This window comes from Larus michahellis, chromosome 5, assembly GCF_964199755.1.
Source record: "Larus michahellis chromosome 5, bLarMic1.1, whole genome shotgun sequence".
Lineage (NCBI taxonomy): Eukaryota > Metazoa > Chordata > Aves > Charadriiformes > Laridae > Larus > Larus michahellis.
This window is the reverse complement of record NC_133900.1, coordinates 55746762-55761013: the sequence shown is the minus strand read 5'-3', so window position 1 is coordinate 55761013 and position 14252 is coordinate 55746762. Positions and strand designations below refer to the sequence as shown.

Sequence of the window (14252 nt, the reverse complement as noted above, 5' to 3'; positions counted from 1 at the left end):
GATAGGAGGTAACTAGCTCCACAATGTTTTACTGCATTGTCTCCACATGTTTTCAGAACATACTTTTATGTGACTAATATTCCATTATTATAATTATATTAAATTATTGTGAATAATATTCAATCATCATATAAAGACCACTTTGTATTTCCACAATATGACCTATGGACATACTCAAAAGTTTTATCTTTTTTGCAAGATCTACAAACTTTTCGACATGCAGTCTTCATAAAAATTTTAAATAGTATTATTAGAGTGTCAAGATACCTCCTTGAAAGATCTGTATTTCTTTAGTTATCGTTTATTTTTATGAATGGTTTATGGCACACAGTATCTGCTTCTGATTTAAAATTACAACTACACACCTTGTAAAAACAAGAATTTATAGTGCAAAATGGATCAGTTTGATTAAGCTACAGGAATAGTTCCTGCAGAATCCAGAAGAAATAAGTAAGCAAATTAATAAGTAAATAAATAAGTCTTATTTAGCAGTGTCTAAATTTGTCACCTTCATTATCTGCTGAATGATGAGAATACTTGATATCAATGGGACGTTCTACTGAGCCATAGAAACTGTCTGCATCAGAACCAGAGTCACTGCAAAAGAAAAGACAGAGTACCTTCTGCATCATTGTGCTATGTGTCTCGGGACAGTAAACATGTCTGTTAGCAGGACTGTACCACTGGAAAGCAAGGCTGGAAAAGCAAAAGCAATCTATTCCTATTTCCCAAATAACAGCAAGGTATGTTGCTGCTGTCACTTTGAAGTGTTTATTTCTTTTACACAAAGCTGACGTTTAAAGTTCTCTTAGTAAAAAGATTTATTTTTGTCTTGGTATTATTTAAACTATGTATTAGGAAGGCCTTTCACTCTTTGACCTTACTGCACCTGTTTTTATTTAACAGTAAATTGCTTGTAGGTGCAAAGGGCCTAAAGCACTATTGCCAAGAACTAGTGCAAAAGGGATAAAAAGCAAATAGAAATTAAGGGTTGATACCTGAATTCTGTTATTGTTTCTTTCTTCTCATGGTAGTGATCAATTTCCCTCCTCAGGGATAGCATCCAATTCTAAATAAGAATAAAAATACAGAATTCAACACATCCATCTTTAAATCATTAAACAAAGATGCACACTGTCTGTCCTCTGTAAGAGCAGAGTATCTGTGCAAGGAACCCTGAAACATTGCAAGAAACATCGAAATAGTATTTATCCATGACTTGATACATGCATCGAGAGGACTTACCAGTCAAAATGTTCTGACTATCTAAAATGCTATAAGAACATGTTAAAATATTAAAATTTCAGTTTGCGAATTTCAAGCTGTTATTTCTAAAGCCAGGTACTTGTTCATAGTATGTTTATGGGCGAGACATTTCACTGAAGAGTATTCATACTTCATCAAAGGTTTAACATACAAATATTTGTTCCTTGGCTAAAAATAAACTGAGCAATATGGAGAAACACATGCTATCTAGTAGGTCACTTACAGCCATTCCCTAAATTACAAGTTGAACTAACTCTAAATTAATAGTTAAAACTTCAGATGTGATTTTCAGAGGAGTCCAAAGAACTAGGTATACAAATTGCAGTGACAGCTACACATCCAGTTCGTTTAGATTTTAGGGAAGTCCAAGATTCGCTTTCTGCTTCAAGGAAAATTGTATTGCAAAAAGAAGAAGAAAGTTACCTTTCTTTCATCTTCAGAAGAAGCTGAAAAAAACCACGTCCTGTGCTTCTTGCTAATGTGAACTAACTTGAAAGGAAACACATTGCTTGATGTTGTCTCCTCAGCTGCCCGCATAACCCTGAGAAGAAGAACAACCAATACATAAAAAGCTTAACTCTGCTCTGCAAGTCATAAAGCTCTGATAGAAAGCAGTTTTACCGGCCAGTTTTGCCTTAACAAAAACAACCCCCAAGCCCAGGAAAACACCATCAAAATTCCCAGATGTGGGGGACTGAAGTCGCAGAAAGGACATTAAAGTGGTAGAAAGGACAATGCAAGAGCGCTGACAGTAGAAAAAGCACTATTAAACCACGAGCTAAACTTATAAATGGATGTTTTCACCTGTTCAATAGTTTTAATGAATTGTATTAATTCACAAGCTTCACACCATGGCAAGAAGTATGTAGGGTGTCTGTGATCCTTATTTTAGAAAGGCACAGAGTAGAAATCAAAACACAGGTTGTCCATGAAAATAAATGAGAACTAACATTAAAAGTTAATTTAATTTTTCCACTTCTCCCTTATAAAAACTTTCTTGCACTTTATTATTTTAAAACATGCATAACAACCTCTTTCACAAACTGCATTAGATACCTTTCTTTTGATTTTTCCCCCCAGAGGAGTCTCAAATGAGGAAATTCCTTACACGCACAAAAATTTGGTTGTAAATGCTCGCTATAAGGCTTTGGAACGAATAAGGAGACTAAAATCTGAGACTGTGAGTTATCTAAAAGTAACATTTCTAAGATTTACTCAGCATAAGCCGAAGAGAAATCCAGTTGAAGCTTTTACAATCATTATTGGGGCTTTCTTTCTTGTTCCTGAACTTTTAAACTCACCGATTTCCTTATATAATACAGTATTTCCATAAATCCTTAATATTTAGGGAAGGTGGTTTGTAAACGTAGGAAAAAATATTATCAGAGACATTTGACATTTGGTTAGGTACCTAACCAAAATAACATTGTTTTGGCCTTTCAATACTTAAAGGGTGCTCATAAGAAAGTTGGGGACAGATGGGGGCCTGCTGTGATAGGACAAGGGGTAATGGTTTTAAACTAAAAGAGGGGAGATTTAGGATGTAAGGACGAAGGTTTTTTACAGTGAGGGTGGTGAAACACTGGCACAGGTTGCCCAGAGAGGTGGTAGATGCCCCATCCCTGGAAACACTCAAGGTCAGGCTGGACGGGGCTGTGAGCAACATGATCTCATTGAAGATGTCCCTGCTCTTTGCAGAGGGGTTGGACTAGATGACCTTTAGAGGTTCTTTCCAGCCTAATCTATTCTAGGAAAAAGAAAAAATATCTAATAAACATCCTCAAGCTGCCATTAAGAACCGTGTCAACTGCAAAAATATTAAAGAATTAGAAACTGCATCTTTTTTAGAACCCCAATCGTACTTTTAAGATGGAGGTTGTAGTTTTCTGCATCTGCCCAGTCCAAAACAAAGCCACAAAAGGAACTCTAAGTTATTTTACTAATGTAAGGCTTAAAAGGATGTTAATGTGGGAAATACCCATGGTACAGCTGGGAGGGACACTAGCAATAGGCATCACTATACATTTTGAGTCACTAGTGACCACAGCACTTCCTCATCTCCTGTCCACTCTTAACACATAAAGGCTATTGAATGCAAACTGCATAATAAAAGTCAAGGGAAGCCTTAGAGTGACTTGGTTTTAGAACTGCATACCTATAAAATAGGCCATTGTTGTGGTCAGTTAGAAATCTCTCACATTCTAATAACAGATATTCCAAAACTCTGAGAACATTATGCAGTTCAAGAATAACACTTACAAATACAATAAAATAGCAGTGCAGACCAATTATGTGATAGTACTCTACATTCGCTTTCTTATTAGTTCTTTCTTAGCATCAATTACAACAGCAATTTCCTAAAGTTAGGTTGGACTTCTATTAGTAGGCCTTGAACGTATACTGCACTCAGTCAAATTCTGATAGTACTGGTTAACTTGAAAGACATTATTTTTGTCTTCGACTTAAAAAGCAAACATCAAGATTTATAACTTGTAGCAAAATGTCTTGACATTTTGCACATGCATTCTCTCATTTATCACTCCTGTAGTTGATTTGATTTTGACACTAATTAGTGTTACTGAGTCAGCAACTCCATAAATATTCCTTTGTAGTTTTGTGAGGATCATTGAAATCACCAGAGAACAAAGATCGTTTTTCTGACAGAATCCACATGTATCTGCCTGTGCAAAGTCTTCATTAAGTCAGTAACAAGAGTAAGCCCGTTGCAATTTATCATCTTTTCTGGTTAAATTACAAAAGATGAAGGCTACACATCTGCAAAGCACAGGAAACATCATCTATACAATTTGAAAGGAATACATATCTTAGAATCTGAGATCAGCACTTAACCCAAACAACAGATGTAGCTGAGTTTAACTTAGTTGGAAATGAAAACCACAGCCCCCTGAATTACATAAAAGGAGCTCAGGTGTTAAGTAAGTTCTTTGGCACTCACCTGTTGTAACCATTCAAAGAAAATGCACCTTGTGGAGATGCAGATGTGCTGCTCTTAAAATAGTAAATACATCCCTCATGGATAATCACAAATCTTAATGGCCCTGAAAAGACAGAGACAACAAGTGAGCAAAATAAATCCAAAGGCAAAATAAATCCAAAGGTTAACAAGAACCTGTTAACTTGGGCAGAATTATTGTTTAAGGTTTTAGTAATCATTATATAAGAGCACAAACTAGTTAAGTGAGAGCTTGTTGATCACCAGCCACATGGTGAAGCCGTCCATTCAGAGTGTTTCAGGACTAAGAGTAGTATTTGCTTCCCTCAAATGAGGCAGTTGATCTGATAACTTCAAAAGAAGCATAAGAGATTGCAGGTCTGATCCCACCTGTGCTGCTTTACAGAGGAATAAACTAATGTGAGAATGCAACCTAAAACAATATGGGAGAAAGGTAGCCACAGGCTACAAATACATATTTATGTCCATCCCAAAACCACGATGGTACTTCCCTCTCTTCTATCATCTCAAACACATAAAGCTGCCAATAAAATCTTTTATTTTCTTTTTTTTTTTTAAAGGGGCCAACATTCCTTCCTTTATCAAAGGCAGTAATCTTTGTCCTTAACTATGTAAGTATAGTTTAGTTATAAACAGGGAACAGCAAATGAATAGCATATAAACAAACTTAAAATCCGAAGTTTTCTCCACGTAAATAGATTCTATTCCAGAAGAAATTACTGGTTTTAAGAACAGCCTAATGTTGGCAGGGAGAAAATTTCCATTTCACAACAGCAATAGGAGATGGGGATATTTTTTCCAGTACAGAATAAGCAATTGGGGAAAAAACTGAGAACTAATTTCTTTCAGAAAAGATTCTTTTAAATTGATACATATCCTGGGAATCTATTTCTTTATTTACTTGTGAAGGACTAGACAAGAGGTTTAACCAAGTAAAAGAAAATCAACCACAACATTTATCATCTAAGATTTACAGTTCCAAAAAAACTAAAGGAAATTCTTTCAATAAATATATTATCATGTCTTTCATACATATATTCCAATAAAATTGTAATCTATTGCAGACAAAGTAAGTGGAAGAACTTTGAATAAGTAGTATGCTAACATGAAATGTGTTAATGGCCCCAAAGGCAAGCATTTAAAACATTTAATATAGTTAATACCTCATTCAACTTACACTTCAAGATCTGCAGCTGGGTGCCTCCTTTTTTATGAAGATAACCTGATTTGGTCACTCCTCCAGGCATTGTCAAAAGGTTTTGTGCTCCAATTGCCTTCATTGGGACTGGCCAGACCTGCTCCTGCGAGGCCATTGTTCTGCAATGTAGGATAATTAAAAACAGTTTAATATTTTTATTTTACTTTAAGGAAGGGGTACCGAGAAACAAAGCTTGTTTCCTTAAACAAGTCTTCCAAACAACTAACATGGTTCAGCAGTCAAGTATGTAGCACAGACAGGGTGTTCATAGATTCCAGGAAGTTTGTAATGTATAAAAAAACATGGTGCAAAAAGTCCCGAATTATTTTTATACAGCTCTCAGGAGTGATTGACAGTTGTTGATACAAATTATTCATGCCATGCTCCACTGAGTATTTTTGCAGTTACCACTTTTTCTGCTGTCGTCTTAAACAGGTTACCAAGAAAATTAGTTTCTTAGTAGTAGTTTTTTCTGTCTGATATATATGGAAATTCTAACCATTGAAATGGTCTGTTCAGGTGTAGGGCTAGAGAGCTTTGCTGTTAAGAGGCAAACTAACTCCAGTAAATTAGTTTCTGATAAAGGAATGATGGTTTAGAACTGAAAAGCTTTTAGTGGACTGAAATCCAATGGATCCTGTTTGCTTCTCCCTTCCCCAAAAGGGACAATAATGGAAGTCAATAGTGTAGCTCAGTACAGGAAACCAAGAGCCTACAGCACAACCCACCTACCCCAGCACGAGTCTCTCCAGCCTCAGATGGCAACTTGAAATACCCATACTGAAAAGAATAAGTAAGTGATAGAGTTTTGTTGAGGGATTAACTGCAGCAGTGGAGTACATATCCGTTGTATATGTGTTCAGAAAAACAGAAATGCAAGTCAATTGATCTTTCAGTGGATCAGCTTAGGATTTAGATCTAACTGCTTGCCCTTTGCTGATGATGCACATTTGGGAAGGGGTGGAAATGACTAACATTTTCTACCATGAGAGTTTAAATTCAATTAAAGACTCTAGGCAACCTAGAAAATCTAATCACAAATATTAGGTTTTAGAGTGTTATAAAACACTAGTGTTTAGTGTTATAAAACAGGCACAAGCAGAGAAGATAGGATCTAAGGCCCTAGAAAGGTTCTCACAGCAGACACTGCAAGGTACCATGGTTCCCAGTTTTCCACCAGGACCTTCCTGCCCACCAAAAGTAAATTACTTCCGTTGTATTCTGCTGTATCCTTCCTTCTGCTGTTTCCTCTGTGTTCTTATTACATGATTGAGATCTTTCCAATCTGAGTTGTTCCTTCCTCCTCCTCCCCCACAATGAAATTTCTAGCAACAGTAATATGTTAACAGGTCCAAGAAGTGGCTACACACAGATATTTTAAGCCTTTAAGAATTAAAAAAAATAGTAAGAAAAGTAACTTCCCCCCCCCAAAAAAAAGGAGGCGGGGGGGAAGGGATCCTTCAAATTATTTCTCCGCATCTTGCAGAAAAGTCAAAGTGAGGGAAATGGAGACCGTTAACCAGCTGGCTGCTAACACCAAACCACACTGCAGTACTGCTAAGCATGATTTCCTTGAAATGACTGCAAAGGCAAGCCCTGGGCTAAATTTTTATTTTAAGAACAGGCACATCGACATTCGAACACTAGAAATTAATCCATTATTAAGGTATTCACGTCTGTTTCTAGCTACATTCAGGAAAAAGATTAAGTAAAAATAGAACCTTTTTATTAAGACAAATATACTCTGATTTCAGTTTTCTTGATCAATCTCTAACATTAGTCTCAATACCATCCAACAATTTCAGATTCATCATGGGTCTTCAAATCCTGTGTCATTTTACTACAAAAAACAGAACAAGAAAGGACTTAAGCACCTAGCCTTTGGTGTGAAACTCTTTTAATACTGTATTTAGGTTGAAAACATATCAGAAGAGGCAGAGTTAAATGTCTCAGAGAGGTTATCCAAAACAATCATCAAGCTGAGATTTCCAGGAAGCCAATGACAAACACTGGGGACAAGGGTATCCCGCCCTAGGTCAATACAGAAAACAGAAATATTTGACTAGGTCACGTTGGCCTTCTGTACAGGAATAGACTAGTTAGACTATTCACTAAAGCATGCCTGGATGGGACACTTTCTCCTCCCCCTGAAAAGCCAGAATATCAGGGAGACAGAAAAATAGACAAGTTAAGTAAGTCATGGAAGGAGAGGAGCTGGGCGGGGAGGGGGGGGAAATCCAGTTTTACAGTGTGATGACTACAGGATTTAACTGAGGGGGAAGGAGAATATCAGGTTCTGCTTCCTCTATTCACGATCATTTCTTACTTTTGACGACTCAGAAAACAGTCCTGAGAACAGAGACCAAGCCTCAGAACTTCCCCATCCCAGCAAAGTAAATAAAAGGGCATTTGGCTGAACTCCATGCAACCCAGTACACATTATATGAGCTTAAGAGCCCACCTAATCATACCAAGCTTTTCAATAGATTTAGAGGCTGATATGCCTATTTTCTGGATCTCATTGTGGCTTATAGCACCCCCTATCACATCTGTAGGCTCCTCAAGCACTGTCATTTGCAGACATGTAGGGAGGACTTTGGTATTCTGAATTGAAATGGTTGAGTTAAGCTTCTAAATCCATTTAAGTACTTTCAATCTAGTCCCAAACAGATTTTTCTTCTTTTCTTAACAATACAAAACAATCCTGGAATGACACTACATGCTATTTTGCATCAAGCTGCTGGGACAAAGCTGTCAAAACAATGTAATCACAAGATCTTAATTGTAAGGGTGGGAGGAAGGAAAAATGGATGCTCTTACAAGATTTTTCTGGTCTTAGCATCTACAATATGGTTGCCTTTAGCTCACTGAAATGGTTCCTTCCACTCTTGATATTCTTCTTATAATTTTTTTAATCCATTACATGAAGAACAGATCGATAGCAAGCACTGATGTCACTGTAGAGCCTGTTAGCTTTGTGACCATTAAGAACAGAAAGATATCTCCAAATCGTTTCTTATGCAGTTACATTCTTGCACTACAAGCCAAAGACCCTACTACACATTCCCATCCCAGGTGAATAAGCATAGTCTCTCCCTTGGAGCTGACAAGGAAGTTAAGAGAAAGGGCCCACTAAGGGCAATCAGAGCCAAGCCCTGCTCTCTTTCTGACGCCAGTCCTCTCTTTCAAAAAGAAGGTGACATTACTCATGCATTGTTTTGTGCAAGCTCCCAGTAATAGCTACACACTTTATTCTTCTTCCCACTCACCAAGGGACTAGATGCATATTTTTAAGTTCTTCACTGAGCCCCAAAATCCATTATCAAGCGGCTCTGGAATCAACCTTCTCCCCCACTGAAACAGCACTGAACTCTGAACCCTCTGAACCAGAAGAGGATGGCAGCAGACAGCGAAAGGCCTTGCATCACTTTATTTCTCAAACGATCCCCACAACAATTCTATGCCTGTGAGGGAGATGATAAGTCTTACAGTGTATTAGGAGAAATGGTGGAACAACAGTTTACAGGACTTGCTTCATCATTCAACAGTACTTTCGGAAGGACAGAACAATACAATTAGCACTCTCGAGCATGGTAACAGAGCTTATACAATTACAACAGTAATTACCTCATACATACAAACTGGTCTGACAGACTAAAAGCCAAATCAATTTGCAGTGTATTTTTAATGTATCAACAAAGTCAGTCCAAGCCTATCATATGAGTACACTTATCTCAAACACCTATCACAATGAGCTGGTTTTTATTTTAAAGTACCACGAAAACTACAACAGCATGAAAAAATGTGAAAAAACACACCTCATCGTGTAATCTAGATAATGCCATTCTGATGCAGAAGTTTCTTCTGAATCATAACAATACTGTTAACAAGCTCAAACTCCAAATGGAGAGTAGACTTCTGTCTATGCAAATGTATACACCTGTGAAGTAATTTTAACCTATTCCCTCAGTCACTGTTTATAGAATAGCTGGATTGGAGGCTACGGCATTACTTTACTGGCTTAAAAGTCCATCCACGGGTAAAAATAAAAAAAATCTGCCACATTAAAAATCTGGATTACATTACAGAAGAAAACTTACCCATTTTGGCCTTAAGAGCTCTTGACGTTCAGCCCAATTAAAGCAAATACAAGCTGATTCAAGTAAGGATTGCATCCTGGAATAGCCATGAGTCCTCAGTTTTTGCTTAACTTCAGCAGAACATATGGCAGATGTAATCATCTCCACATCTTGCAGTATATAGGCTAAAAACACATTACCCTCATCTCTGAAACTACAGCTGCCAAGAGCTATATTAAAATTCTCACTTGTTATAATAATATTTATGGTGTGTCCTGGAGCCCACTTTGGTCATGCTGAAAACAAATAAAAAGCAGCCTCCAAAGTTGCAGTATAAAAATTAAACCTGATTTGAGTTTGTAACAAGTATCTCTATGCCAATTAAGTCTGAACTTTATAAATGCCATAATATCTCATAACTTCTAGTCTTTAAATTCTATTTTGAAAGTAAAACCTAACAAAGCAAGAGGCTAGTTTCCTTCTGAATATGTAACTTACATATAACATTACATATATAACTTACAGAAATTAATGCATTCCTCATATAATGCAGAGGGAGACTTAAGTTTCAGTCTCTACAAAAGGCTTAACCAAAAATGAGGCAGCATTTCACACAGCAAAACTGTAAAATAAAAGCTTCCCCAATGTGCTCTCAACAGTTCCGAACAAAAACTAGTACTCCAAGTCAACCATCTAAACATTTACCATCTGTTCTTAAAACTGCTTTCTGCAAAGTTTTTGGATCTCTTTTCCATTTATTAAACATTCTCTAGTATTTCTGCAATACTCTTCCATATCTCGCCTACTTCTTTGGTTACACATTCCATTTCTCAATACTTCTAGCAGTCCCTTTCACAATAGTCTCTCAAAAGGATTAATAGCACACTACAAACACTGGAAAGTCAAATAAATTTTACAAAACAGAGAACAGAGAACTAAGCTCAACTGAGATACACTGTTGTAAGTAAGTTTACTCAGTTTAACTTGCTTCAACTTCCTTTTCTTTTCTGGCAAACATTTTCAACTAACAGTCGCCTCATCTCTGCCCCCTTCAATTCTTTGCTCTTGAATTTTCTGCATGAGTTAAAAGTATTTGACCCCAGATACAATACTCTACTCTTGGTTTTAGCCTGCTGTTTACCTAAAAGAGAAAAGACGACAGAAATACAAGCCACAAACATGCACTAACCTGGTGACCATGCCTGATCGACACATAGTTTTTCTGCTGACAGTTTCACCGAATGATTGTTTCCTTTGTGATGACCAAGCCATTAATAACTTATGATCCCTCTCAGGCATGACAGGAACATCTCTGCACTTCTCCCCGTTCTGTGTATTATAAGGTTGAGAGTGACTGCAATAGCTGCTGTATGCTCAACACACAAAAGGAAAAGAAACCCTGCCCCAACTGCTTGTGCATCTGCGCTGCGGCCAAAAGGGACGCCTAGGCAATGACTTGTTTCCTTTGTTACTTCCTGTTTCCCCCAGTGTTAGTGGGCAGCAGTATCTTGGTCAGATTTCCCAACTTCCCAGAGAGGTTATAAATCAAACCCTGCATACCTCAAACCTCTGTCAGAGGGAAAGCCAGAAAGCAGAGGGGATTTTCCAGTCCTCACTTGCTTCCTCCTCACCTTTCAATCAACTACTCTTCCTTGGGAGAAAAAGAAAGCAGCCCTTTTCTTCTTACAGTGTACTCAGGCTCTCACACCGGCAGCTTAGAAATGCTGCCTGTGCTTCTGAAGAGCCTGTGCTTCAGGTACTGGAACTGCAACACAGAACTATGATAAATATTTCACCTCTCTTCTCTCCTCTAGCTGGAGCTTGTCCTCCTCTCTTCAACCCAAGAAATTTTGAAAGATTATGCAGCATATACATGCTTTAGAGCAAGTTTTGCCTGTGCATTTGACGCTACGCAAACCGTAAAAGACAAAAAAATTTGAATCCAAGAGGCTCACAACACGAGGGCAACTATTCTACAGGACAAGTATCACCAACTGATGATGAATAAATACCATTGTTGTATGCTTATTTTCATCTGGAGCTCTTTAAACAATTCAACTGTTTCACTGACTTTGGCTGGAATTAACCAACACCCCGGAGTAGAAAGTTCAAGTAAGACAAAAACACCCAGCAAGTTTCAGAATGACGGACAAAACCTACATACACGAATATGCCAAGTAAAGCTTACTTCACATATTTTTTTCGTAAAATGGACACTAATTTGTACTCCAAAATAGAAGGCAGAAGTTTCTATATAATGTCTTTTCTCTTTGCAAACTACCCAACAACCAAAGCACAGAAGAAAATAACATTTCAGATACTGGCCATGGCTGTTTCGGCTAGAAATTCAATTGTCTTCACCATAGGGCACCCATTTGCACTCCTTCCATAGCCAGGCTATATAGGAAGGGGAAGCAAACCATAAATATGGTTCATGGAAGCAAACCACAAATAACACCTGTTGTTAGCTAAAAGGATCAGCATATCAACACAAAACCCCAGTGCTATTTAATAAGAATCAATACCCAGTTCTCTCAGTGGCTTAATTAACAGATTTTTCACACAGAAATGACATAGAGGACTATGTTTCAGCAGTTTGTGAATTAAAAATCACTTGCTTTATCTGCTACAATTATCAGTTACCAATCTAGACTTCAAGCATTAACACACAATGCTTTAAGGCAATCTTTCCTCGCCCAGTTATCTTTCCTCCTCTGCTATCTATGCAGACTCTTCTAAGTTTGCATCACCATCTTTGCAATCTGTATCTCTACCTCAGTAATGAAGCTACAACCAAAATGACACCATTTCAGTATATGTAACACTGGCGAAAAAAAAAAAATTTGGTTCCTCTTTCCCTGTTCTGGTGTGACACGCCTAAGTCTTGGTTTTCCCCTCCAAAATCCACAACTATAGTACCATGCTCTTTGGCCTCAACAGTCTCATTTTAATTATGTCTCATTTATCCAATGCATGTTCCTGAAATACAGCTTTCCCACTCTAACCTTTCTGATGCTGTCCTCTCCCATTCTTCACTTAAGCACTCAGAAATACAGACTTTTTCATTTCAAGTTCCAAGATCCCCTTTTGATTTTTCCGGTGATTTCCAGCACTGCCAAAATGGTCACAGAGTTGGAACAGAAGCCATTTCACACATGCACGCACACAAGCCGGAGTTCCACTGAGGAACAACAACAACAAAAAAATAAATTAGATGTTTCACAGTTTTGGAAGGATGAAAATTCAGCTTAACTCTCTAGCCCAAACATTAATCAGAAGGGTTGCGTTTCAAAATTGCAAATAAGGAGTCTGAAGAAACAGGAAGTCTTTATGGATTTGATTAACATGTCTGTCAGAGAAGTGAAAGAGCATTAAATTTATCCTTCTTCACAACGCAAAGTTCAGTTTGGCAAAGAACTCTGGTATATGGTTTTCAGACCACTAACCTTCATTTGTCCCCACAAAATCAGTGGTGAGAAGCAGCCTTGCACCAAGCTAGCCTTGTGAGAATTTCAGTCAAAAGGAGCTACTTCATTTCTTTAACTTTGTGAGATTTCACTCAGATAGCTTTAATAGGAAGAACCAAAGCATCAGAAGCCAACATTTGGATTTCATTCCAGCCCAGTCACTGTCTGAGGAAGTCTGCCAATCATCTCTGCCATTGTTAGGAACAGCTCTTGCTCCCAGTCAAAAGCAGTCCTACTTATCTTTATGTAATGGAAAGCAAGAGCAATAAAATATATCTCTAGCACTATGTGCTGTCCTTGCCAGTAAAAGTTCACTAGTCTAGCTGACGGGTTGAGCTGTGTCTGCAGCAAGAGAGCTTCCTCTTGCTACCAATTTACAGGAAACTGCAAGAATGGACTGTAAATAAAAGCAGCACAAGAAGAGCACAGCAATAGGCAAGGCAGAAAAATTAACAAAGCAACAAAAAAAAATTGAAATAGCGTAAAAAACACTTTCCTTGAGTTGCAGCACGTAGTCAGCTCAGTAGTCAAGTTCCCCTCAGAATAACTTAAGAGTTCATACATTATATATTTCCATAAAAGCCTACAGTATAGTAAGGCATTAAAGAAGGCCACATTCTGTTAGTTTTACTGACTTTAATGAGTTTAAATCATGAGCAGATTATTATGAGTTTTATTATTTTATTAATTCTACCAAACTAGTTTAGTCCAAAGTTTCTAGATCGCAGTGGAAACACATCCACTCTATCAAGAGATGACGTATCTATCAACTGTATACTCCACAACTGCAGGTTGTAAAAGAGCAACTGTAAATTACTCGCCTGAATCCTTCATCTGCTAGATAAGGCAGTCCTGTTAAAGTGTGAATAATCATGCATCAGAATTACTTCTGCTGGGTGACCTGCAGAATAATAATTAAAAAATAATAATAAGTAATCAGGAACAAAGGGGAGAAATGAGGCCAGAATTTCCAAAAATCCTCTTTCAATAACAAAAGAATTCATATTATTTAAATTTCAACTATCATTCCATCATTCAACTTACTTAGGAAGAGCTGAAGAAGCCTTAATGATGTATTTACTTATTTAGTTATATATATTAAAGACAGTAGCTGAAGCCTTGATAACATATACTCAATCTAAATCTGAGAAACACAGGTCGAAAAGCTTCTGAGTTTCTATTTATACCCCACTGCTCTTAAGCTGTGAACATCTATGGACATACTGTCGGCTTGGAACTTCAGAGAAAGAGTGTGTCAATTTTAAAGC

The 14252-nt window shown here is 37.5% G+C and overlaps 1 protein-coding gene across 7 annotated transcripts in view; it reads right to left on the bottom strand.

Annotated features, from left to right (window-relative positions):
- The window catches only part of SH3BP2 (SH3 domain binding protein 2), a 40699-nt gene that overhangs the window by 8019 nt on the left and 18428 nt on the right, over positions 1 to 14252 (bottom strand). For 2 of the 7 annotated variants that reach the window (XM_074587406.1, XM_074587407.1), the window contains exons 3-8: positions 13806 to 13885; positions 5418 to 5557; positions 4223 to 4325; positions 1690 to 1807; positions 999 to 1069; positions 509 to 597 (exon numbers count right to left, since the gene is read on the bottom strand). In XM_074587406.1, the coding sequence (XP_074443507.1) occupies positions 509 to 597; positions 999 to 1069; positions 1690 to 1807; positions 4223 to 4325; positions 5418 to 5557; positions 13806 to 13858 (574 nt within the window). In that variant the 5' untranslated portion in view covers positions 13859 to 13885. Of the gene's footprint in view, positions 1 to 508; positions 598 to 998; positions 1070 to 1689; positions 1808 to 4222; positions 4326 to 5417; positions 5558 to 10706; positions 10951 to 12522; positions 13760 to 13805; positions 13886 to 14252 lie in introns of those variants that run through there. The other 5 variants (XM_074587409.1, XM_074587410.1, XM_074587411.1 and 2 more) reach the window with 4 other exon arrangements.